This window comes from Tursiops truncatus, chromosome 12 (genome assembly GCF_011762595.2).
Source record: "Tursiops truncatus isolate mTurTru1 chromosome 12, mTurTru1.mat.Y, whole genome shotgun sequence".
Lineage (NCBI taxonomy): Eukaryota > Metazoa > Chordata > Mammalia > Artiodactyla > Delphinidae > Tursiops > Tursiops truncatus.
The window spans coordinates 74,549,799-74,577,441 of NC_047045.1; the positions used below are offsets into that span (position 1 = coordinate 74,549,799).

At 40.3% G+C, this 27,643-nt stretch overlaps 1 protein-coding gene across 12 annotated transcripts in view; it reads left to right on the forward strand.

Moving 5' to 3' along the window:
- The window catches only part of MTHFD1L (methylenetetrahydrofolate dehydrogenase (NADP+ dependent) 1 like), a 197,178-nt gene that overhangs the window by 101,275 nt on the left and 68,260 nt on the right, over positions 1 to 27,643 (forward strand). For all 12 annotated transcript variants that reach the window (XR_012324912.1, XM_033867839.2, XM_073789737.1 and 9 more), the window contains 4 exons: positions 13,055 to 13,194; positions 18,519 to 18,560; positions 19,302 to 19,402; positions 19,950 to 20,127. Coding sequence is in view for 11 of the 12 variants with exons in the window: in XM_033867839.2 (XP_033723730.1) it covers positions 13,055 to 13,194; positions 18,519 to 18,560; positions 19,302 to 19,402; positions 19,950 to 20,127 (461 nt within the window). In the remaining variant the exon portion in view is untranslated. The remainder of the gene's footprint in view (positions 1 to 13,054; positions 13,195 to 18,518; positions 18,561 to 19,301; positions 19,403 to 19,949; positions 20,128 to 27,643) is intronic.

Consider the following 27,643-nt stretch of genomic DNA (forward strand, 5'->3'; position numbering starts at 1 on the left):
GCAAGCACTGCCTTCACCAAAATGGTAAGAAAGAGGAAAGGCACGTGTTAATATTAATATTTTTTTCTTTTTTAATTGGTTTCTTTTTCCTGTGCCCAGTTGAATCTGTATACTTGATGAAAATTTGACCCTAAGACATTTAATAAAACCGAAGAGCAGGGGGGCTTCCCTGGTGGTGCACTGGTTGAGAATCTGCCTGCCAATGCAGGGGACACGGGTTCGAGCTCTGGTCTGGGAAGATCCCACATGCCGCGGAGCCACTAGGCCCGTGCGCCACAACTGCTGAGCCTGCGCGTCTGGAGCCTGTGCTCCGCAACAAGAGAGGCCGCGATAATGAGAGGCCCGCGCACCGCGATGAAGAGTGGCCCCCGCTCGCCGCAACTAGAGAAAGCCCTTGCCCAGAAACGAAGACCCAACACAGCCAAAAATAAATAAATTTTTAAAAAAAAGAAAAAAAAAACCCTAAGAGCAAAGACAAGTCCGAAAGAGCAGAAAGGATTTCATTTTTTTGTAGAATTTCATAGTCTTAAGTTGGATCCTTAAAATTAATACGTTCTAAATCAAGTCCCCCCACACTTTTTTTTCCAGCTGTAGTAATAATACAGAGCTTCCCCTGTCATTTATTGATTCATCCTGGTTTACTTAGTCTCCTTCTAGTCATTGAAAAAATAATTAAAATCCTCGAAGGCCAGCAGCCTACCTTGAGCTGCAATTCAGAGTTCATGTGCTTCTGTGACTCTGAACTCCACTTGCCCTGAGTTTATCTGTAGACAGCTGCAGCGGAGTAGACATGTTTACATAGGGTAGAAAAAGGCAGTTTGAAGAGTCCAGTTTCCATTCCTTTAGCATTATTCAGGAATTATAGCCCACAGTGCTTCAGAATGAAGCCTAGTCCGGCATCCACCTTACTTCCTCCTGTACAAAGGTTTTGTTTTCATTTCTGATTTGTCGTGAGAAAGTTAAGTGCTAACTGAATGAAAGCTACGGTTTTATTTCTCCCTCTGTTGACTAGAAATTCTTTTGAGGATTGAGTTAGCAAAATCTGCCCTGTGCAGACATACTTCTTATCTCAACCTATTTTGAGCTAAACTGATTGCAAAGGCTAGTTCTTCTGTGAGCCCTCTCACAGTCCATAAATTCAAGTTCATGTCCCAAAGTAATGGGGATTCACTATGTTGTGTATTTGATACGTATGTTGGTTGCATGTATCATGGAGAGAAAAATTATTACCATTATAAAGTGGCTGTGAAATCTGAAAATTCTAATCTTCTGAGTACACATGGAGTAAACCCTTAGTGACACAGCAAGGTGGAAGTTCAGTTTGCTGTGACAGTGACAATATTCAGGTGTCTCAAGTAGCCAGAAACTCAGGACAACTCTTGGTGCCTCAGCTTAACTCTATCCCAGAGCCTAAGGAGGGTTTTCCCCAGTGTAAAAGCAAAAACGAGAATTTAGGATCTGAAGTATTTGTTGCCTTTTCTCCCACCGTGGTGTGCAATTTGGAAAGGGAAACCCAAACAAGAGAGTTGGGGGGCTGGTCATTTCCCCAGCCAGTGCTGGAGGGTGGACGCCTGGCTTGGAGGAGGCTGGGAAGACCCATCTTGGGATCTGACTCATCCAGTGAAAGGTGGTAAAATACCGCCTGACTCCCAGAATACCATCTGGTTCTCAGGAGGCCAGATTGCAGAGCAAGTGTTCTCTACCTGTGACCTGTTTCTGCTGGTGTTGGATACCAAACCCAGATGGAGCTGGTCCTTGACAGCTCTTTCTTTTTCACCAGTATACTGCCCGCCACTGCCCAGAACTCAGCACTGTAGGCTGAGAACTGGGAAAGGATGAGATTCATTATCCCTAAATGAATTGCTCTAAGAGAGAAAAGAACTTTGAATTGAGAGAGAGAGAGAATGGAAGGAAGGAGGGAGAGAGGGGAAGGAAGGGAGGGAAGAAATATAATAGAGAAGAAGACTGCAGATGACTTACTTTCTTTTATCACAGCAGGGCCACATTGCAATTAGAAAACAAGTCTGGGGTTCAGGAAAAGAATCTAGAGCTACATCTTAGATATCAAATTACTATTGAAGTATAAGGTGTTGAGAGTTACATCTTGGTACACAACTTGCCAAGCGGCTGAGTTAAAGAAATGCTGCAGGATCAGTTATACATGGACGGGGCAGGATGGAGTAGGGGCCTAGCCTGCAGTCAGATGGACCATGATTTCCATCCAAGCTCTATCGCCTTCTCACTGTTTGATCTTGGGAAAAAAATCATTTAAACTTTTACATCTTTAACTTCATAATCTGTAAGCAGAGGATGAAGGCGATAAAAAGTGAAATGAGATGGAGAATGTCTAGTGCATTGCCGGGCACACAGGCATGTCAGTAAATGTCAACGTCTGTGCCTCTCCCCAAGCCCCAGTTTCTATTTGAATAGCTTTTCCCCATCATATATGTTCGTTCTTAGTAGTAAGACAGATCGTTGCCATCACCCGTGTTGTCCTGTATTCCTCGCTTCCTTACGAAGTTGGTGCACCTGTGAGACACTACTTTTCATCACCGGGAACTGCCGTGTTGTAGTAAACACATCGTCGACACAGCGCATCAGACGTTGCTGAGTGGAGTTTTTACTCATATTTCAGGGTCTCATGGGACATACGGTTCTCGTTAACATAATCTTGTAGTGTTTTGTTCCAATGCAGCAAATGCATTTGTAATGTTCTCAGGAAGAGGGTCTAGAAAGTACAAGGCTCCTTTGTCCTGCTTGAACTAGAGCAGGGTGTCTACCTCTTTGGGCATTTTGGGTAGATAATTCTAGGTGGGTTTTTGTCGTTGTTGTTGTTGTTTTTAAGCGGGTGTGCGGCTGTCCTCTGCATTCTACGGTGTTTAGCAGCATCCCTGGCTCCTACTTACTAGATGCCAGTTACGATAACCGAAAGTGACTCCAGATATGGACAGCTGTCCCTAGTTGAGAACGACTGAACTGCACTTAAGATTGTGATTCCATAGAAATGGGTTCAATAAACGTACTAACCCATGAGATCATCTAGAAGTAATTGTGAAAGAGAGTTGATTCCAATTTACCTACATACTGATAGATAAATAAACATTTTAAAGTACCAAAGGGAATTCAAGCAGGAAAACAATGAAAAGAAAGGTTAGAAAGATGTTCCTTTGTTATTAGGTAATGAATGAATCTTTCTCATCTTTGTCTTGTTAAAAATGTGCTGGCAGCCCTGTTTGCTCACTATGTGAAGACAGGGGCACATTGATAAATGCTCAGATGGCTTGCAGGGTCATAGAGGTTCAGTAATTACTGAGTGAGAAGAAACAAAGGTTTTTCCTAAATCCTGGGGTGTGTATGTTTAATCAAGAGTGCTTTTGGGCAGAATGGCAGAGAGTATGTAATATAGAAAGGAGCGCTCTGGGCCGGGCATCAGAGGGACCTGAGACAGCATAGCAGGTTCTTCATTGTCATCTCAAGAAGGGAGCTTACCTGGCACATAGGAGCCCTGAAGAGGTTAGAGTGTGTTATCCCTAAAGGTCCCTCATAGCTCTAGAATTTTATGAACCCATGGCTTATAGGGCCTGCCTATTATGTCATGACGTTAATGCTTTTTTTTTTTTTTTTAAGGTAGCAGATCAGTGATTACTCTAAAATCTGAGTCCTAATCATCACTGCAACTTCTCTGTGTATAGCAAGTTGGGGATGTGATAGAATAACTTCAATATAAAAATCATTCTCTCTGCCTTATTGAAGAATTTCATAGATAGCAAGTGTGCCTGTCAGTAGTGGCTTTTTTGTTGTTATTGTTTTTGTTCAGTTTGTACCATGGGACTCGGGGTGTCTTAGCAGATCAGCGTAGGGAGCCAGCCACCCAGTTGTCCAGTATTGGTTTTTACCCAGAGCTCTGTTTCCTGCGCAGGTTACTAAGAGTATTTGTCCCAATAGTCCCTTCCCAGAGCAGACCCACTGACAGTTCCTTTCTGAGCAGATTATGGGTTTTGAAGTTTGAATCAAGCCAGGCTACAGAATCCCTATCTACGAGCTCCTGTGCTCACACGGAGTATCAGTCAGCATTTCCTGTTTCCATTCACGCTGTAAGTTGAAGAGCTGTAAACAACTCCGTCGCCCCTGCCCCCCCCCCCCCCCCGCCAAAAAAATGAGATTGCCAAGACAAATAATTCTCGTGGCACGGGCAGTTTCTCGCAAACCTTCTAAAACGTGCAGCACGCAGAAGTCTACATTACGTGCTCTTCAGGCTTGCTAAATCATAGTAAACGTACTTGCTTCGCGACTCAAGACCAAGTCTGTACTACAATCCACATGAAATAATTCCTTCTCCCGTATCTGTTTTAAAATTTATAGAGAGCAGCCAAGACAGTAAGGGAACAAAGTGCTTATTTCAGGTTACTAGGAAAATTTAACTTACGGGTTTTCGATGTCGACCAGTCCCAGGATTTGCCTAGGAACTGGGACTTGCCCCCTTATCACAACCAGACACTGTCCCCCTTGCCCGTGGGACTAAGACACAGGCACACAGCACTGCACGGTGTCCATGTTGGAGTTAGTTCTTGTTGATGACGCCGTATCAAGTGGTCCGTCCTTTCGGAATTCCTGACCCACCAGCATACCTGCTGTTTTCCCTAGCAGTCTGGTATTTGAAAACAAATAAAAATACGTGCAGTATTTTCCAAACAGCTTTCAACGGATGAGAATCTGGCACTTCCTCCTGTTTTCTTCCTATTCTTTGCCTCCATATTTCCCTTGCATTTGGAAGCCACAGTCCTAGACCTTTATTACTGCATCCTGTTTCCTTCCCTAACTGAAGTTCTCTTTGTTACTGTGCTTCCTCCCTCCCAACATGAAATTAATCTTGTCTAGCTTATGCAGACATTTGAGGTGGTCTGTCTTTTTCAGATATGACCTTTATAGCTCTTATTAAAATGGTTTTGGTATTTTAAGAAAAAAAGAGATATGATAGGGAGCTGTAAGAAAACTATTAATTGTTTAAATTCTATTTTATGTATATGTCTATCTACCTTTCCCTGTTGAATAAGAGCTGGCTCCCTCTCTGATAGTTTCTTCTTTTCTTTGTCAATTCACTCATTTTTTTTGCACTTGGTACTAGAGATACAAAGGTGAAGGAGATATGGCCCCGGCCCTCCACATGGCAGATGACACATACGTCTAATTAGGATGCTACATGCAGAGATGGATGTGGGCCCCGTGGAGCAACAAACCAGAGGGCTAGGAGGGGCAGAAGGGGTAGCTTCCTCTGCCTGAGAAGTTCAGAGCAAGCTTCCAGGAAATGAGACATCTGAGCTAAGGCTTTAAGGGAGAGAGGAGAGAAGAACATTCCAGATGGGAGAGGAGTGGTGAGGATGCCAAATCACATGCTTCGTGTGGGCTCTCCTGGAAGTGGTATTACTGAAACACGAAATTTGAGGCAGAGGGTGAGGAAAGTGAAGGTAGTTACATTAGGGTGGCCTTTGGTTTTATGTTAGGGATCTTGGGAGTTTTTCCTTTGGCAGCACTGAGCTGATGAAGGTAGGAGAACTTGGTAACTATATGTGAAGGCTGAGGAAGGGAAGAGTTCAGGTTTTTTAAAGAGAATTTGAGCATGCAACTTTTGCAAGGGAATTACACGTTTATAAATAAAATGTGTTATTAATATATTAATAACACAATAAAACAAGTGTTTTCACCAAGTGTTTTGAAACTTTCTACTCCCTTTTGTTTGGTTTGGAGGTATATACGTTAATTCAGGGCCTACTATGTGCCTTGCAGTGTTAACAGACATGGTCCCTATCCTCATGGAGTTTACAGTGTAATAGGGGAGCTTCAAGTGGACATGTGCATCAGGTTGGAAAGACTAGGGATCACTTGATCAAACCCTATTATGTGAAATGTACATAATAGTCTACTTCTAACTACAGGGTGACATTAAACAGTTTTTAAAATATCATAACATAGCTACATCGCTTGTTCAAAGGAAATGTAGTAAAGGGGAGGAAAATGACTTGTAGCTATGTTCATTCCAAATTGAATACTTTCAAAGGAATGTTTTTCAACTTGTCAAAAGCATATCAACAGTCATAAAAAAATTTTATACCCTCTGGCACCATACTCTCACCCTTGGGAATTTATTCCAAGAATATAATTTGAAAGAGGTTAAAGCCCATATGCACAGCTATTTTGCAGCATTGTTTATATTGGAAACAACCCAAACATCTAATAACAGGGGGAACAATTTTGCAAATCTCGGTACATCAACAACAAAATTATAAGTTCCCACTTATAATTTTTGGAAGTTTGTAGTACAGCAAGAAAACCCTGATAATTTTAAAGTAAAAGAGCAGACTACAAAATTCTACCTATTCGTTAAAAATTATATAGGAATATGAGGTACTAAAAGGAAACCATCGGGCTTCCCTGGTGGCGCAGTGGTTGAGAGTCTGCCTGCCGATGCAGGGGACACGGGTTCGTGCCCCGGTTTGGGAGGATCCCACATGCTGCAGAGCGGCTGGGCCCGTGCGCCCGGAGCCTGTGCTCCACAACGGGAGAGGCCACAACAGTGAGAGGCCCGCATACCGCAAAAAAAGTTAAAAAAAATAAATAAATAAAAGGAAACTATACAGAATTAGGACAACTACTTGACTAAAAAAGTCAAAAAGAGTCTGAAATTATGGGTAATGTTTTATTTTTCTTTTCTTTTTTTTTGAATGTTATTTTTTTATATGGCATATTCTTATTAGTCATCAGTTTTATACACATCAGTGTACACATGTCAATCCCAATCGCCCAATTCATCACACCACCATCCCCACCCCCCGGCGGCTTTCCCCCCTTGGTGTCCATACTTTTGTTCTCTACATGTGTGTCTCAACTTCTGTCCTGCAAACCAGTTCACCTGTACCATTTTTCTAGGTTCCACATATATGTGTTAATATACGATATTTGTTTTTCTCTTTCTGACTTACTTCACTCTGTATGACAGTCTCTAGATCCACCCACATCTCTACAAATGACCCCATTTCATTCCTTGTTATGGCTGAGTAATATTCCATTGTATATACGTACCACATCTTTATCCATTCATCTGTTGATGGGCATTTAGGTTGCTTCCATGACATGGCTATTGTAAATTGTGCTGCATTGAACATTGGGGTGCATGTGTTTTTTGAGTTATGGTTTTCTCTGGGTATATGCCCAGTAGTGGGATTCTTAGGTCATATGGTAATTCTGTTTTTAGTTTTATACTGTTCTCCATAGTGGCTGTATCAATTTACATTCCCACCAACAATGCAAGAGGGTTCCCTTTTCTCCACACCCCCTCCAGCATTTGTTGTTTGTAGATTTTCTGACGATGCCCATTCTAACTGGTGTGAGGTGATACCTCATTGTAGTTTTGATTTACATTTCTTTAATAATTAGTGATGTTGAGCAGCTTTTCATGTGCTTCTTGGCCATCTGTATGTCTTCTTTGGAGAAATGTCTATTTAGGTCTTTTGCCCATTTTTGGATTGGGTTGTGTGTTTCTTTAATATTGAGCTGCATGAGCTATTTATATATTTTGGAGATTAATTGTTTGTTTATTCGTTTGCAGATATTTTCTCCCATTTTGAGGGTTGTCTTTTCATCTTGTTTATGGTTTTCATTGCTGTGCAAAAGTATTTAGGTTTCATTAGGTCCCAATTGTTTATTTTTGTTTTTATTTCCATTACTCTAGGAGATGGATCAAAAAAGATCTTGCTGTGATTTATGTCAAAGAATGTTCTTCCTGTGTTTTCCTCTAAGAGTTTTATACTCTCCAGACTTACATTTAGGTCTCTAATCCATTTTGAGTTTCTTTTTGTGTATGGTGTTAGGGAGTGTTCTAATTTCATTCTTTTATATGTAGCTGTCCAGTTTTCCTAGCACCACTTATTGAAGAGACTTTCTTTTCTCCATTGTATATCCTTGCCTCCTTTGTCATCAGTTGACCGTAGGTGCGTGGGTTTATCTCTGGGCTTTCTATCTTGTTTCATTGATAGGTGTTTCTGTTTTTGTGCCAGTACCATATTGCCTTGATTACTGTAGCTTTGTAGAATAGTCTGAAGTCAGCAAGTCTGATTCCTCCAGCTCCGTTTTTTCCCGTCAAGACTGCTTTGCCTATTCAGGGTCTATTGTGTCACTGTACAAATTTTAAGATTTTTTGTTCTAGTTCTGTAAAACATGCCATTGGTAATTTGATAGGGATTGCATTAAATCTATAGATTGCTTTGAGTAGTATAGTCATTTTCACAGTATTTTTGTGTATGTGTGTGGTACGTGGGCCTCTCACTGTTGTGGCCTCCCCCGTTGCGGAGCACAGGCTCCGGACCCGCAGGCCCAGCGGCCATGGCTCACAGGCCTAGCCACTCCGCGGCATGTGGGATCTTCCTGGACCGGGGCACAAACCCGTGTCCCCTGCCTCGGCAGGCAGACTCCAAACCACTGCGCCACCAGGGAAGCCCTCATTTTCACAGTACTGATTCTTCCAATCCAAGAACATGGTATATCTCTCCATCTGTTGGTATCATCTTTAATTTCTTTCATCAGTGTCTTACAGTTTTCTGCATACAGGTCTTTTGTCTCCCTAGGTAGGTTTATTCCTAGGTATTTTATTCTTTTTGTTGCAGTGGTAAATGGGAGCGTTTCCTTAATTTCTCTTTCAGATTTTTCATCATTAGTATATAGGAATGCAAGAGATTTCTGTGCATTAATTTAGTATCCTGCAACTTTACCAAAATCGTTGATTAGCTGTAGTAATTTTCTGATGGCATTTTTAGGATTCTCTATGTTTAGTATCATGTCATCTGCAAATAGTGAGAGTTTTACTTCTTCTTTTTTAATTTGGTTCCCTTATTTTTCTTTCGCTTCTCTGATTGCTGTGGCTAGGACTTCCAAAACTGTGTTGAATAATAGTGGTGAGAGTGGACATCATTGTCTTGTTCCTGATCTTAGAGGAAATGCTTTCAGTTTTTCACCATTCAGCATGATGTTTGCTGTGGGTTTGTCGTATATGGCCTTTATTATGTCGAGGTAAGTTCCCTTTGTGCCCACTTTCTGGAGAGTTTTTATCATAAGTGGGTGTTGAATTTTGTCAAAAGCTTTTTCTGCATCTATTGAGATGATCATATGCTTTTTATTCTTCAATTTGTTAATATGGTGTATCACATTGATTGATTTGCATATATTGAAGAATCCTTTTATCCCTGGGATAAATCCCACTTGATCATGGTGTATGATCCTTTTAATGTGTTGTTGGATTCTGTTTGCTAGTATTTTGTTGAGGATTTTTGCATCTATATTCATCAGTCATACTGGTCTGTAATTTTATTTTTTTGTAGTATCTTTTTCTGGTTTTGGTATCAGGGTGATGGTGGCCTCTTAGAATGAGTTGGGGTGTGTTCCTTCCTCTGCAACTTTTTGGAAGAGTTTGAGAAGGATGGGTGTTAGCTCTTCTCTAAACGTTTGATAGAATTCACCTGTGAAGCCATCTGGTCTTGGACTTTTGTTTGTTGGAAGATGTTTAATCACAGTTTCAATTTCGTTGCTTGTGATTGGTCTGTTCATATTTTCTCTTTCTTCCTGGTTCAGTCTTGAGAGGTTATACCTTTCTACGAATTTGTCCATTTCTTCCAGGTTGTCCATTTTATTGGCATAGAGTCGCTTGTAGTAGTCTCTTAGGATGCTTTGTATTTCTGTGGCGTCTGTTGTAACTTCTCCTTTTTCATTTTCAATTTTATTGATTTGGTCCTATCCCTCTTTTTCTTGATAAGTCTGACTGATGGTTTATCGATTTTGTTTATCTTCCCAAAGAACCAGCTTTCAGTTTTATTGATCTTTGCTGTTGTTTTCTTTGTTTCTATTTCATTTATTTCTGCTCTGATCTTTATGTTTTCTTTCCTTCTGCTAACTTTGGGTTTTGTTTGTCCTTCTTTCTCTAGTTCCTTTAGGTGTAAGGATAGATTGTTTATTTGAGATGTTTCTTGTTTCTTGAGGTAGGCTTGTATAGCTATAAGCTTCCACTTAGAACTGCTTTTGCTGCCTCCTATAGGTTTTGGATCATTGTGTTTTCATTGTCATTTGTCTCTAGGTATTTTTTGATTTCCTCTTTGATTTCTTCAGTGATCACTTGGTTATTTAGTAACATATTGTTCAGCCTCCATGTGTTTGTGTTTTTAACGCTTTTTTCCCCTGTAATTCATTTCTAATCTCATAGTGTTGTGGTCAGAAAAGATGCTTGATATGATTTCAGTTTTCTTAAATTTACTGGGGCTTGATTTGTGACACAAGATGTGATCTATCCAGGAGAATGTTCGGAGCGCACTTGAGAAGAAAGTGTAATCTGCTGTTTTTGGATGGAGTGTCCTATACATATCAGTTAAATGTATCTGGTGTATTGTGACATTTAAAGCTTGTGTTTCCTTATTAATTTTCATTTTGGATGATCTGTCCATTGTTGTAAGTGAGGTGTTAAAGTCCCCCACTATGATTGTGTTACTGTCAATTTCCTCTTTTACAGCTGTTAGCGTTTGCCTTATGTATTGAGGTGCTCCTATGTTGGATGCATATATATTTACAATTGTTATATCTTCTTCTTGGGTTGATCCCTTGATCATTATGTAGTGTCCTTCCTTGCCTCTTGTGACATTCTTTATTTTAAAGTCTATTTTATCTGGTATGAGTATTGCTACTCCAGCTTTGTTTTGATTTCCATTTGCATGGAATATCTTTTTCCATCCCCTCACTTTCAGTCTGTATGTGTCCCTAGGTCTGAAGTGGGTCTCTTGTAGATGGTGTATATATGGGTCTTGTTTTTGTATCCATTCAGCTAGTCTGTGTCTTTTGGTTGGAGCATTTAATCCATTCACGTTAAGGTAATTATTGAGCTGTATGTTCCTGTGACCATTTTCTTAATCGTTCTGGGTTTGTTCTTGTAGGTCCTTTTCTTCTTTTGTGTTTCCCTCGTAGAGAAGTTCCTTTAGCTTTTGTTGTAGAGCTGGTTTGGTGGTGCTGAATTCTCTTAGCTTTTGCTTGTCTGGAAAGCTTTTGATTTCTCCATCAAATCTGAATGAGATCCTTGCCAGGTAGAGTAATCTTGGTTGTAGGTTCTTCCCTTTCATCACTTTAAATATGTCATGCCACTCCCTTCTGGCTTGTAGAGTTTCTGCTGACAAATCAGCTGTTAACCTTATGGGAGTTCCCTTGTATGTTATTTGTAGTTTTTCCCTTGCTGCTTTCAGTAATTTTTCTTTGTCTTTAATTTTTGCCAATTTGAATATTGTGTGTCTCGGCATGTTTCTCCTTGGGTTGATCCTGTATGGGACTCTCTGCGCTTCCTGGACTTGGGTGGCTATTTCCTTTCCCACGTTAGGGAAGTTTTCGACTATAATCTCTTCAAATATTTTCTCCGGTCCTTTGTCTCTCTCTTCTCCTTCTGGGACCCCTATAATGAGAATATTGTTGCATTTAATGTTGTCCCAGAGGTCTCTTAGGCTGTCTGCATTTCTTTTCATTCTTTTTTCTTTATTCTGTTCTGCAGCTGTGAATTCCACCATTCTGTCTTCCAGGTCACTTATCCGTTCTTCTGCCTCAGTTATTCTCTATTGATTCCTTCTTGTATTTTTCATTTCACTTATTGTACTGTTCATCTCTGTTTGTTTGTTCTTTAATTCTTCTAGGTCTTTGTTAAACATTTCTTGCATCTTCTCGATCTTTGCCTCCATTGCTTTTCTGAGTTCCTGGATCATCTTCACTCTCATTATTCTGAATTCTTTTTCTGGAAGGTTGCCTATCTCCACTTCATTTAGTTGTTTTTCTGGGTTTTTATCTTGTTCCTTCATCTGGTACATAGCCCTCTGCCTTTTCATGTTGTCTATCTTTCTGTGAATGTGGTTTTTGTTCCACAGGCTGCAGGATTGTAGTTCTTGCTTCTGTCTGTCTGCCCTCTCTGTTTTTCTTTTCTTAATTTTTGTTACAATGTGTATATTCAGTGAATGCTGGGGACAAAATCCTCATTTATTCACATGTTAAATGGTTTCTATTTTATCTTAGTAATTTTTTTTTACTGCCTCTTCCTCTTTCTGCCATAAGTTATGGCCTTGGTTGTACTGTAAGTATGTAGTGCATATTCCATAAATATTTAATTTCTATTCCATTAATAGTATTCCTTCCCTAGAGCAGTGTGCTTCTCAAATTTTAATGGGCATTCATCTCACTAAGGGATCTTGTCAAAATGCTGGTTCTGATTCAATAGTTCTGGGATAGAGCCCAAGAGTCTGCATTTCTAATAAACCCCCAGGGGCTGGTGATGTGGCTGGTCCAGAGCTCTGCTTTGTGTATGAAGATACTGCTGCTTACCCAGTGTCAGGAGGATTATCTTGGAAGGCAGTGTTGGATAGTCTCCCTGCTATAGCCATAACTGCCTTAGTAACACTTTTAGCAATTTAGGGGCAGGGGAAAGGATGGTTAAAGATGAGTGTCCTCTCTGGTTATGAAGTAAAGATACCATCTTATGATCAAGCCTGATGATCAACCTCCTTAAACGGCTCAACTAACTTCAATTTTGTTCATCAATAGACATGGCCAGATGGAATAAAAATAAGTGATTCTGTATGTATCTTATAAAGAGTAAGGAAAAATCTTCTATACTAATCATACTAACAATGTTCTTTGACACATTTTGGAACCTGATTAAAAAGTTGAAAATACCATCTGTGTTAAGAAAAGCTTTGCCTTGACCTTCTATACTGGAAGAAAAATCTTGGCCATGGCAATGAATCCTTAAGGAACAGTGGTGTGAAGCAGAGTAGAGAGTCATCTTTTTATGGAATGTAAGGAAGTAGGACATTTTCTAAAACCATGGAAACGTCTTTTTACTTTTGTATATGAACAGGATGCAGTGGTGTGTAGTAACCTTGAACGTGGAGGAAAATTTGTCATCCTTTGAATTTGAACCACATCAATGATTGTCAAAACCTACTGTTGTTTTTAGAAGATAATAGCAAGTTTCAAACTTGATTCTCCACAGTGACTGAAGCTGGCTTTGGTGCTGACATTGGCATGGAGAAATTCTTCAACATCAAGTGCAGAGCTTCTGGCTTGGTGCCCAGTGTTGTGGTGCTGGTGGCGACGGTGCGGGCTCTGAAGATGCACGGAGGTGGACCAAGTGTAAGCACCGTGCTTCCTTTTGAATAAAACAGAAGGCAGCAGAATTGAACCTTTGAAACATCCAAACCTGCTTCATAGCTGCAGTTTTCTAGAATTTCTCCTTTTTCACAAATCACCATGATAGGGCACTTAGAGTTCAGTTCGATCGAGTAATTAGTAACACCCACAAAGTTATTTCTAAGCAATATTTGGGGAAGGAGCATGTGACCACTCTTCAGTTCTAAGAGTCTAAACTGAAACTTATGTCAACATTTTATAACCCTGTGGTAATGGGAGGATAGAGGCTTTGGTTCCTGAATGAAGAACAGAAGGGTTAGAGTGATGGCTTTTGTGGGTGAGGTCGTTCAGTGTTTGTACGGATAGTTTTTTGGTTCACTGACGCTACATCTCATCAGATTTCATCTAGCGCTATTTTCCTTCTGTTTCTGTTTATTATGATTTCACTTTATAACTCTGCTAGAGCACTGGATTATTTCTAAGAGAGCTTTGCTTAGAAAACACAAATTCTGTTTTAACATTTTTAAAGACTTTATCATGTATAGAATTCACACACACCTGAAAGGAGTTTTCACCTTTCCACAGCAAAGATGTAGTTTTTTGTTTTTTTCCTTTTTCTTTTCCATTTTTAGGGATTTCCAAAGGGAGAATAAGAAATGTTGTACTGATTAACCATTTTTGAAATAAAATCATTTGGAGTTTCTTTATTACTTATACTATTGATATATTACACAGACTGCCAAATCTGATTTCTTAATTGGTATACCGTGTATGCGGATATCACACAATGATTAATTATATAGCATAAACAAATAACAAGTTTGCCATGATGAAACACCACAATGTGCACTGTTTAATCATCTTAGCAATTCTTTGTCCTAGGAGACGCAGACATTATATCATTTTACAGATGAGGAAGCTGAGGTTTGATGTGTTCAGGGGATGTCACCAGGCCAGCAGAGAGCCAAATCTCAAGCCTGGGTCTGAGACACAGATTCTCGACTTTTGTCAGGCATTCAGATCTGAATATGAATGAAGGGTAAACCTCTTCTGAATCCCTAATCGGCTCATTAATACCAGATGCTTGAGCACTTCATTTTAGCCTAGAGCTTCACCGTTATATCAAAGGCAAGATTGACGCGGCAGGTATTATAATATAGAAGTGCTAAAGAGTTCTGATTTTGTTCAAAACACCAATTGAGTTCAGACTCTGAAGCTGTATCGACTTCCATTTTCAAAGAACGATCTCTACCTATATAAGATAAGTTTGAGATTCCCCCTCCCTGTCTTGCACCCTGACAATTATAAAATCAAAGGGCTTTAATACTGGAAAGGGCTTAGAAATTAGTCTGGTTCAAGTCTTTACAAAGACAAAATTACTGAGGTGCTGGAGGATTCTGGGTCTTGCTTAGTATCCTCCATCTGTTTAGGGGACTAATCAGACATGGAATCAAGGTCTCTGGACTTCTAGTCCAGTGTTTTTGCACCCTCCTATCTCGTCTCTGTCCTATAAAAACTCACTACGTGATTTATAATCCTATTTCAGTTCATCTTAATGGGTGTGCTCTGTTTTACAACGGTTGCATTTTCTGCTCACCTTAATCCTTGGTACATCCTTCAGTTCCCCTTAATGTCATGTTTCCATGCCGGTGATGATTGTAACAGGGCTCGAGATTAGTAGGCACAGCTATGGGTGGAGGATAATAAACGGGGGGATCAGGAAGCCAGATGCAGTGCAGCGTTCCTCTCCTGGACCCCAGGAGTGCTTCTGCATCATATTACTTTATGAATGTCTATGTGTGTATCTCCCCACTCGACTCTGAATTCCTTGAGATTAAGGACTATATCTTATTAATTTGGGTATTCCTCATGCCTGGCATACTCTGCGTCAAGGAAATGTTTTCGATACTTGAATAATACATGAACCTTGATCTTCTTAATCCTGTATTCCGTATTATCCACCTCAGTGTCATTCCTTCTTACTTGAAACAACTCCATAGTAATGTTTTTGATCCATTATAATTTCTACTTCCTTTTGATATCATTACACAAATAACCTCGGCTGCCTCTTATGTTTATTCAGCTTGTTTTTTTACATAATTTATGCAGTGGAAAATCCTATGACCCTTGAACTTGCCCATTTTAGCCCCAGTCATATCCTGTCTTCCAAAATGCTGACCATTCTTGGTGCAATGGAAGAACTAATGCATTTGGATTCAGACGTGTCTTTTATAATTAGTTCTTTAAACATAGTTTCTTAAGGAGGGTTCTCCATAACCAATAGGATGTGTATTTATTATAAAAAGATTTGTTATAAGTAATTGGCTCCCACAATTATGGAGGCTGACAAGTCCAAAAATCTACTGAGTGGGCCACTGCTGGAGACTCAGGAGAGCCAGTAGTCCAGTCCCAGTCTGAAGGCAATCTGCTGGAAAATGTTCTCTTGCACAGATTCTTTTTGTTATAGCAGGCCTTCAACTGATTGAAGTGATGGGGGGCAGTCTGCTGTACTCAGTGTCCATCAATTTAAATGTTATTCTCATTCAAAAACACCCTCACCGAAATACCCAGAATAATGTTTGACCAAATATCTGGGCATCCCATCACCCAAGCTGACACACAAAATTAACCATCACCCTCATTACTGGTTTTTGGTGTGTGTTGTAATGACCAGGCCTAATTTTATTTTTTCTGTGTTAATAGCCAACTGGCCTAGCACTATTTATTTTAGTTAGTCCCTCCTTTCTGATCTTCAAGGCTACTTTGTGATAAATCAATTCTCCATACATGTGTAGGTGTGTTTCTGGGACCTTCGTGTGGTTGCACTGGTCTATTTACACATAATTGTGTGTGTGCTACGCTAAGTCTGTGGTGCAAGCTCTCCCTGGCAGTTCTCTTTCTTCATGGGTGCCCGGCCTTTATCAGTCCTCTTCACTTCCATACGTATTTTTGAACTAATCATAAAGTCCCATAAAGAATCTTTCTAGGATTTGGGGGTTTTTTTGGAATGTCATTAAATCAATAGATCAGTTTTATATCTAGGAACTTGGGATATTCACTGATTTAGGTCTTTTGAAATATATTTTAATAAACATTTACAGTTTATTGCCCAAAGGACTTCTACATCCTTTTACCGATCTGTTCCCATGTGCTTTATATTTTTAAATAGTTTCACAGGTTACTTCTGGATTCTTATATATATATCCAGTGACCTGTCTACATTTTTTTAAGGTATAATTGACATGCAACATCGTATTAGTTTCAAGGTATACAACATAATGTTCAGTATTTGTATACATTGTAAAATGATCACCACAATAAGTCATTAACATCTGTCACCATACATAGTTTAAAAAAAAATGTGTTTCCTTGGAATGAGAACTTTTCAGATCTACTCTCTTAGCAACTTTCAAATATGCAATACAATATTTTTACCTATAGTCACCATGCTCTATATTAAATCTCCATAACTTAAAAAATTCTCTTATTAATTGTACTAATTTAGCTGTAAATACTTTAGAGAGTTCTGTGTGGACAATCATACATGAAAATAATGACAGTTCTGTTTCTTCCTTTCCAATCTTGATACTTTTTTTTCATCACTAACCATATGTTTCTAGTTGCAGGGCAGTATTAAATAGTGTTGATAGCCAGCATCCTACTGTTATTCCTTATCAACAAGAGAACACGTTTAATAGTTCATCGCTAAATATGTTTTCTGTAATATTTCATATATGTTTTTTATCAGGTTAAGAAAATTGCCTTCTGTTGCTATTTGTCACGTTGTTATACTATATGTTGAATAATCTTCTTCGTCTATTGAGATGACATGATTTTTCTCTTTATTAATGTTGCAAATTATATTACAAATATTAAATGAACCTTTCATTATCTTTTTTATGAATAACTGAATTTTGCTTATTGATTCTCTTTTATATTCTCATTAAGGGATTTTGTAACATTAGAATAATCTGTTTATTCAAAGATGGGAAGAAGTCACCTGTAACACTCTCTGGGCCTGTTGCTTATTGGTGAGGGGTAGGTTTTTAACTACAAACTTAATTTTTTTTAATGAGTAGAGAACTGTTTAAGTTCTCTACTTTTTCCTAAATGAGTTTTATATTAAAACTCATACTAAGTTTCTCTGTCTTTTAAAAAGTATTGGTATAAAGTTTGTCCCAGTATCCTATTAATTCTGTCTACAGCATGTGTAGTTATAATATTTTTTTCATTCCTTTTTAAAAAAAAACTCTTGCCAGAATATTATCAATTTTGTTAGTCTTAAAGAACCAGCTTTGGTTTTGTTGATCCCCTCTACTTTCTGGCATTTGCGTACAACCCATTTTTCTTGATTTTGCCTAATTTTTGATTTTGCAGAACTTTGCATATGTTCATGCTCAGCAGTACTTTATGTTCCTTTTTTAACCCAGCATTTTGGTTGTTCCAACTGAAGGGTCCACTGTGTGTTTTAGTTTATGCTAATGCTGGGGAAAAAAAAAACCCATCTGAAAATACCTTATGATGTTTCCTCACAATCTCAAGAAAACAATCTGTCATAGAGGTAACTTTTCAAAGGATTTCTAATATTCTCAAGACCTCTTTCGCTGAGAGGAGAACAAGTCACCACGTCCTCAGTGAATTAAAATGTTGTCTGGGGTTTCTCACTGAAACCAGTTGCAGGCTATAGACAAAAAAAAGAAAAAAAAAAAAACAATGGGGAACTGTGAAAAGGCACTAAATTGGGGTTTCAGAACCCTATTATACTCATGCCCCTGTTCTGCCTCTCATTTGCTGTGTAACTGTGGGCAAGATACCTGCCTTCTCTCACCTTCAGTTTCCTTATCTTTAAACTGCCAACCCCATCGGCTTCTGTAAGAAACTAGGCCAAAGAAAGGGGAAAATTCACGGCAATTACTTTTAAATGACTTAGAATTTATTTAGAACGATTATGCACTCTGTATAAATCAGGTATTAATCATACTGTGAGTTCCCTTCTATGCTAGGATAATGGGCAACAGTATGAAAGTTCTTAATATTAGCTCAAATTAGAATCGCCTGAGAAGTTTTTAACCATCACCGATCCTGGGTCCCACTCCCAGCAATCCTGGTTTAATTGGTCAGGGTGGAGCTCAAGCATCAGTGATTTTTAAAAGCACCCACGAGACTTCACGTTCAGCCAGGGCTGCCAGTTATTGGTTTAAAAGCACAAAATGTGTTTTTTAAATGAACCTTCCCCAAAGGGACCATGATTTGTTTTTCTTTCAGATCTTAATCAGAGTAAACAGTTTGATAGGATTATTCTTAATTTTTGTCTTTTCTTATCTCAGGTGACTGCAGGGGTCCCTCTTAAAAAAGAGTATACGGAAGAGGTAAGAGTGAAGAATTATTCAAATACAGTTAACCATTGACTAGCAGTTGAATCTCAGTCAGGGAATAGGTCCTCCGCCAGTGGCCTCTTAGAAAAGTGCTTTTCTAATAATCCAAGAGGAAATGGGTGGGGGGAGGGATAAAATCCATTCGGTTAACTCCCCAATCTTAAGAAAAGATGGGTGTAGGCTTTCTGTCCAGTTCCTACCCGCTGGGCAGCCATCAGAGCAGGCCTCTTATACCCATGTATTCTTTTGATGTGGCAGATACTGACTTTTGGAAGATACACAATTGGCTTTATGACTTGAGTGAGTAAATAGACTTTGATTGACTGGCAACAGTACCTCTTAGCTCCTACAGGTGGCGCCAGGGATTTGAGCAGGGAGTAGCTGGACGGTGCTGGTCACCCTCCCAGGACCTTACGCCTTCTTGTCCACCAGCCCACAGAGCGTGGGCATGTTGCTGACGTCCTGGCCACCAGTCTGCAGCAGAAATAGCTGCCTGGCTCAAGACCCACATATGCCATTGGATCTAGAATAATTTTAGACTTTACTTGGAAAATGAGCCTCCTCCTTCTGCAGCCATCTTTTCTTGGAGGGAAAAAATGATTGATGGCTTTCTTTAATAGCTTCCAGGACAATAACGTGAGTGTAGATAGACCCAAAACCTGCCAGAGTGGGCCTGCCTGTGTAGTTTGGCAGGTTGGATGGGAGGTGATACATGGGGGCCTGGTTTTCTTACAGAACCTCCAGCTGGTGGCAGATGGCTGCTGTAACCTAGAGAAGCAAATTCAGATTGCTCAGCTCTTCGGGGTCCCTGTTGTCGTAGCTCTGAATGTCTTCAGGTGAGTCAAGTGTCCTACTTTAAATGTGGTCATATCGCTGGGCCACCCTGTGAACTAACTGCATTTGTGTTTTGAGGATGTTTGACCTTTTCTCTGCTTCATCTAAAAGGACAGAGAAATACTCTGCTCATTCTATTTGTTTGATTTTCTTTGAATTGGTTTTACTTTAGCAGAAGTGTTTTCAAATGTTATCAGGGAAGTGAAATCTATGTAGTGAGTTACCATTTCTTTGGCTTTTTTTTTTCTTCTTCTTCGTCTTAATTCCACCCAGCATTTCTGACGGAAAGACTGTGGATGATCAAAGGGATATGTTATGGAATTTTCTCAATAAAACCCTTAACAACTTGAAATATTTGAGTCACGTTGGAGAGGATTTTTCCCCCATGCTTTTCTTAAGGTCTGATTTATTTAAGCACAGTGTAACTACTTCTGATGTTTAAAATATATTCAGTGTTTGGGAGCAAAGTTCTGTATAAGCAGTTAGTCTTTCTTTAAAAACATCGCTAAATGAATACAGATGCAAAACCACAAACGTTTTCATCACCAGGACCGACACCCGAGCGGAGATTGACTTGGTGTGTGAGCTTGCAAAGCGGGCTGGCGCCTTTAATGCAGTGCCCTGCTATCACTGGTCGATTGGTGGGAAAGGGTCGGTGGACCTGGCTCAGGCTGTGAGAGAAGCTGCAAGTAAAAAGAGTCGTTTCCAGTTCCTGTATGATGTGCAGGTAAGATCCAACACAATGATAATGGTGCCTGACGGGTCTCGCACCTTAACTGTATACTGTATACTGTATAACACCTTAACTGTTAGGTGAGTGCCGAGAGCTTCACGTGGGTTGTCACAACAGCTCTGCAGATGAGGAAACCGAAGGTTAAAGAGGTTAAGCCACCTGACGAGGCCCTATTGCTGAGGGGCCCCAGCTCCTTGCCCCCAAGCCTGTGCTCTACACTCAGCGCAGAGGGGTTTTGGAGTACAGGGTTCAACAGGGTTTGCACAGGAGCAAGACTTTTGAGCAACTTCATAAGGCGTGGGATCTCACGGGCAGTATTTTCCTTGTCCGTTTCTGCTATAGCCCATTTGCACCATGGTTTTCTTGAGCTATGCCTAGTATATTTTTAAAATTTTTTGAATTGTGGTAAAATACATCATAACATAAAATTGACCATCTTTACCATTTTTAGGTGAATAGTTCACTAGTGTTAAGTAGCTTCACATGGTTGTGCAACCACCCTCCTTCTCCATAGGTCTTTTCAAATTGCAAAATCGAAACTCTGTGCCCGTTAAACACTAACTCCCCATTTCTCCTCCTCTGTTGCTGGCTATCTCATACCGGTAAGCCATAAAGTTTGTCCCTTTTTTGACTGGCTTATTCACTGTCTCAGTCCTTTCAGGCTGCTATAAGGAATACCATAGTACTGGGTGGCTTATAAACGACAAATTTGTTCCTCACAGTTTTGGAGGCTAGGAAGTCTAAGATCAGGGCATCAGCAGGTTCGATGTCTGATGAGGGCCTGCTTCTTATTTCATAGATGGGAGTCTTCTCACTGTATCCTCACATGGTGGAAGTGGGGAGGGATCTCTCTAGGTTATCTTTTTATAAGAGCACTAATCCCATTCATGAGGGGTGCACCCACATGACCTAATCACCCCAGAGCCCCATCTCCTAATGACATCAACCTAATCACTCCCAAAGGCCTCAGATGCTAATATATCATCCCATTGGAAATTAAGCTTCAACATACCAATCTGGGGGGACACAAACATTCAGTCCATAGCACTTACTTAGCATAATGTCTTCAAGGTTCACCCATGTTATTGCATATGTCAGAATTTCTTTCCTTCTTAACGCTGAACAGCAGTCCATTGTATGTTTATGTCACTTTTTTGCTATCCATTCATCTGTCAGTGGCCACTTGGGTTGCTTCCACTTCTTGGCTATTGTAAATAATGCTGCTGTGAACATATGTGTAAAACTGCTTCCAGTTCTTTTGGGCATATACGCTGAAGAGGAGTTGCTGGATTGTCTAGTATCAGCTGGGTAATGAGGGTTCAATCAGAACATCTGAACTTCTCGGGACCTCACTCTTCTTGGTTCATCTTTGCTGCCACCCAAACATCTCCATTCTGGATTTGCTGGCTCCAGCTCTGGCTGTTGGATTTGTCCTCATAGGTAGTCCCTGGTTGCCAGAGTGCTCAGGCTTCAAACTGGTGGCTTCTCTGGTTCCTTCATCCCTCACAAATTCTGTTAGTCTTGAGCCTAGAGTTACATCCTGAAGAACACGATGATAACTTTAAGGCAAGGAGGGCTTCTTGTCTGCCAGGCATACGGGCACTTTGTGCTTGTTAACTTCTTTAGTCCTCACTTCGCCGATGGGTAGAAACTGTTGCTTTTCCCATGTTTTACATACAAGGAAAATAAAGCAAACAGAGGTTAAGTAACCTGCCCTATGTCCCACAGCCAGACAGAGGCAGAGCTGAGGGGGTGTGTGTGGAATGACGGAAGCCATCGTCCTGCTCTGTCATTCAGAATCCACTACTGTGCTCAAAAGTGGGAGTTGGGGTGGGGAGGATTCCTCTCAAACGGGCAGCACCTGAGTGACCCACCAGAGGAAGCACCACGATGGGCAAAGAATCCGTGCCAAACGGGGTCACTGCGGGTAGTTGGTGACTGTGGGAGGAAGGATTTCAGGAACGAATTAGGATGGTTAGCTCAGAAAAGGTGTGTCGTGTTCAAAGGTCATTTTATGAGAGACCCTAATGTTCTGTCTTATAGAGGTGGTGGGGCAGGATGTGGCAGTGGGGAGGGCAGGGGGCTTGGGTTCTACAGGAAGAAAGATGTCCTGATTAGAAGCTGTTCTCTGGAGATGCTGAGCATAATATAGATGCAGCCCTGCAGTGGGCTCATCACGGGGAAGGAAGCCAACTCAGATGGTGGCTGGCCAAGGTAATCTTGTGTTCCTTCCTGGGCCTTGATGCCCAGGTAAGCCTTGCTGGGTTGAGGGTGATTAGGTCATGAGGGTGCAGCCCTTATGAATTGGTGCAGCTCTTGGCCCTTTTACACAAACAACTGTCAGGAAACCCTCAGACCACCGCCCCGCTCTGATCGTGAACCAGCCCACTCTGAGTGGCAATGGCAGTTTTTTTGTTTGTTTCTTTCTTTTTAGTATATTTATTTATTTGTTGGCTGCGTTGGGTCTTCGTTGCTGCGCACGGGCTTTCTCTAATTAGGAAGAGCGGGGGCTACTCGTCGTTGCGGTAGCACCCGTTGCACGGGCTTCTCATTGCGGTGGCTTCTCTTGTTGTGGAACAGGAGCTCTAGACGCGCGGGCTTCAGTAGTTGTGGCACGCAGGCTCAGTAGTTGCGGCGCACGGGCTTAGTTGCTCCGTGGCATGTGGGATCTTCCTGGACCAAGGCTAGAACCCGGATCCCCTGCATTGGCAGGCGGATTCTTAACCACTGCGCCACCAGGGAAGCCCCGCAATGGCAGATTTTAAACGAATGATTTCACAAAGTGTGGCTTTTTCAAGGAAACCATCCAAAGTGAAAAGGTCAGTAAATAGAAGCAATGTTTTTTGAGTTGTGCTTTCTTAAACGTGTACTATCCCTTAAATGAACCCTTTTCATTTCCACCAATATCATAATTTTTTTTCCCTGAATTCCCATTTTTTGTGGAGATAATGCTGTTAAAATGTCTGCTCTTCTGTGAAAAGGGGAACAGTTTTATAATAATGTGGTCTAAAGTCATATTTGATAGGTTTCTTGCCTCCTTTGCCCACATACATTCCCTTTTCTTATAACACAGAAATTAGACGTGAGCTGCGTAATTGCTTCTTAGAGAATCAGCAGCGCGGCCTATTATTGCTACATGACAGTTTATGAAAAGAGCTATTGCTGCTTCTGCCTCACCAGGGACTGTCTCCTTGATAGCTCTGTCGCTCACGCTGGTGAGTCGATTTTCGATAATATAAGACCATGTACAATCTCGTCTTGTAACGGTGTGGGAAATCTGAAGTCATCGTTGCAGGCAGCAACAGAGCTCAGCCTCCCTCCTGCCACAATTACGTGCATAGGCAGTGTTGGTGAGCCTTTGTGGACTAAGTAATGGTTTTCTTTTTCTTTTTTTTCTTTCTTTTTTGTTTTTAATTTTTATTTAAGTAATAATGGTTTTCTTGAAACCCTTTAATTCCCTTTGTTTTCCCCCCCACGACTAGCCCTTTGATGCTAGACAGCTCAATTAGGTATCAGACTGCCCCACAGGAGAAAAAGAAGTGACAAAATGCTTTTGGATAAAACGCCCTGGTGCCTTTGCTTCTCTGCACAAACTGGGCTTCTGTGTGCCTTTTGCTATCATCCCAGACTCTATTCCACCAAGAATGTATTCAGCGCAGGATTGATGGCCTCTTAGTTCCTGCTCCAGCCCCGCCCTAGTCTTGTGTTACAGGAGAAAGACACCTGAGCTCATTGGAGAAATTGGAAATAGTGTCGGAGCACAGGGCATGATTGCTTTTGTGTGGGGAGTAGAAATCGTCTCAAAACCCCAAAGGGAAAGAGGAACAGCTCGAGAGAAATAGTGTTTACCTGACCTCAGTGACACTGTGAGGCCGGACAACTCGCAGAGCATGAGGCCTTCTGATGACGGTTCCATTAGTTAAAGCGCGAAACAAGCTGCTCCTCTGACTCGGGAGTCTGTGCTGAACTTTGCAAAATTGAGGGAAGCAGCCATTGTTCTCTAGAGAAAATTCTGCACCTCTTTTACCAGAGTAGCTTCTAATTCAAGAGGAGGCAACTTTTGTTCATGGTACTAGAGGTGGCTGTTGATTATTTCAGAATAAAAAAAAATTTTTTTATACAGCAGGTCCTTATTAGTTATCTGTTTTATACATATTAGTGTATATATGTCAATCCCAATCTCCCAGAATAATAATTTTTTAAATATGGAATAGAAGGCAGTGGCCTCATTGTTCAGAGGAAGTTTATCATGTGAGAACTGATATATTTAAACTTGCACTACTCTGCGTCATTTCCTCTCAACCGTTAATGATGATCACAGCCCCCTTTCCTTTTAAGGAACAGTTAGAAGTCCTCCCCAAAACCTATCTTTTCTATTATTACTTTTGGCAATTATATCTTTACAGGTGACCAATATATCTCCATATCTGCAGGCACCCAGGAAAACAGAATAGCAGATGAAAAAACGAACCTGTATTTACACTTTATTAGCTAACAAATCCCTCTTCCGTACATAATTTCAAGTATATCTCATCCAATCCCATGGGGTGTGTGAGCTCAACTCTGTATCTTAAATGCAGAGATAGGAGTTCAGAGAAGGTGAGGGACGTGCCCCATGACAAATGGACGCTTGATGGAAGAAGTAATGTATTATAGTTAAAGGGGTCATTCAGAATTGAGTCCACATTTTTTTTTTTAATTGGAGTATAGTTGATTTACAATGTTGTGTTAGTTTCAGGTGTACAGTAAAGTGATTGTTATACGTATACAGATATTCATTCTTTTTTAGATTCTTTTCTCATATAGGTTATCACAGAATATTGAGTAGAGTTCCCTGTGCTATACAGTAGGTCCTTGTTGGTTATCTGTTTTATGTAGAGTAGTGCGTGTATGTTCATCCCAAACTCCTAATTGATCCCTCCCCCTTCCCTTTCCCCTTTGGTAACCTTAAGTTTGTTTTCCATGGCTGCGAATCTGTCTCTGTTTTGTAAATAAGTTGATTTGCATCATTTATTTAGATTCCACATGGAAGCAATATGTTATTTGTCTTTCTCTTTCTGACTTACTTCAGTATGATAATCTCTAGGTCCATCCGTGTTGCTGCAAGTGGCGTTATTTCATTCTTTTTTATGGTTGAGTGGTATTCTGTTGTATATATGTACCACATATCTTATTTATCCATTCCTCTTTCGGTGGACAGTTAGGTTGCTTCCATGTCTTGGCTATTGTAAATAATGCTGCTATGAACTTTGGGGTGCGTGTATCTTTTCTAATTAGAGTTTTCATCTTTTCCTGTTATATGCCCAGGAGTAACTATTTTTAGTTTTTTAAGGAACCTCTATACTGTTCTCCATAGTGGCTGTACCAATTTACATTCCCACCAACAGTGCAAGGGGGTTCCCTTTTCTCCACACCCTCTCCAGCATTTACTGTTTGAAGACTTTTTGATGATGGTCATTTTGACCTGTGTGAGGTGATAGCTCACTGTAGTTTTTATTTGCATTTCTCTGATAATTAGTGATGTTGAGCATCTTTCCATGTGCTTTTTGCCATCTGTATGTCTTCTTTGGAGAAACATCTATTTAGATCTTCTGCCCATTTTTGATTGGGTTGTTTGTTTTTTTGACATAGAGCTGTTATGAGCTGTTTGTATATTTTGGAGACTAATCCGTTGTCGGTAACTTCATTTGCAAACAGAGTTCAAATCTCGATGGGACCTCCCACTATGGATATAAATGTGGACAACTCTCTGAGCCTCAGCTTCCTTATCTATAAAATAGTGTCTGATATTAACACCAACTTCACCCAGTTGCTGTGAGGACCAAGTGAAATGTCCTGGAGTAAAATGCTGGGACATAGGGGGCTGGTAATCTATGTTAGCTCTTCCTTCTGTCACTTTCGCTTCAGGAAGAGAAGGGGTTTCCTGAATTGACCTTCAAGAATTGTCTTGTGACTCAGGTAACCTGGAGGTCGGGCTGCAGGGTTGGTGTCCTGTTCAACTGTGTTAAAACCAGCAATTAGCAGCCCCTAGTGCACCAGGAAAGAAAGGCACTCCCAAATTAAAGCAAGACATTTAGCATTCTTTCTCCATTAGAATTGGGAGCTATTCGTGATTTAATAGAAAGTCAGTAGCTTTTGCAAAGAATGTATGGTACCACCGAAAGTCCATCTGAATATTGTTTGTTAAATCAGGAGTGAAAGTTGAAAACCATCTCCACATCCCTCTATATCCTTCCTCTAAACTCGTAAACATTTAGACGTGTAACCTTGACAGCATGAGAAGATGGTGTTTGTTTTTATTAAAAGGTCTTTCCTGTTCCTTGTGTGAAGCCATTCTCTTGATCACAGCAGGGCTAGAAGCAAGGGAGATCAAAACAGACCAGGAAGAGTCCATCTAGGGCCACAGCCAGCACCGCAGATTTCTGCACTATTGCACTTTCACTGCCTGTGTGTTTAAGAGTGTTTTCTCCCCTGCTGGCAGGGGATTGAGGGCTGGGGGAGTTCGTTGATTATTGAGGAATTATGTATGTTATATTTTTTAAGGATTCAAACCAGTTGTTGGTAGGGTTTTGAGTTATTCTTTAATTGGACTCCGGGCATCAGCCAGCAAACGGAGCCTCAAATTTTAAGGAAATAAATAAAAATGCATATGTATAAGTACTTGTATGTATGTATATAGAGTATTATATGTGTTCGTGTGTGTATGTGTATATTTTTTTTAATTGTGGTAAAAAATGTATGTAAAATGAAATTTCCCATTTTAATCATTTTTAAATATATACAGTTCCATGTATTTAGAATATATAAAAATGTATACATAAATACTATATATGTAGTTTTAATTCATAGAACTTAAAACATACATCTCTGTATGTCTTTCGTATTTCATAGTAATTGCTAAACAACAGTCTAAGGAGAAGGGATGACCTTTCTTTTTTTATTTTTAATTAATTAATTAATTTTTGTTTTGTTTTTGGGGTTTTTTTGAATATTATTATTTATTTTTTTATACAGCAGGTTCTTATTAGTCATCAGTTTTATACACATCAGTGTATACGTGTCAATCCCAATCGCCCAATTCATCCCACCCCCACCCCCACTCCCCTCCGCTTTCCCCCTTGGTGTCCATACGTTTGTTCTGTACATCTGTGTCTCAACTTCTGCCCTGCAAACTGGTTCATCTGAACCTTTTTTCCAGGTTCCACATACATGAGTTAATATACGATATTTGTTGTTCTCTTTCTGACTTACTTCACCCTGTACGACAGTCTCTAGATACATCCACATCTCAACAAATGACCCAATTTTGTTCATTTTTATGGCTGAGTAATAGTCTATTGTATATATGTTCCACAACTTCTTTATCCATTCGTCTGTCGATGGACATTTAGGTTGCTTCCATGACCTGGCTATTGTAAATAGTGCTGCAATGAACATTGGGGTGCATGTGTCTTTTTGAATTATGGTTTTCTCTGGGTGTGTGCCCAGTAGTGGGATTGCTAGGTCATAT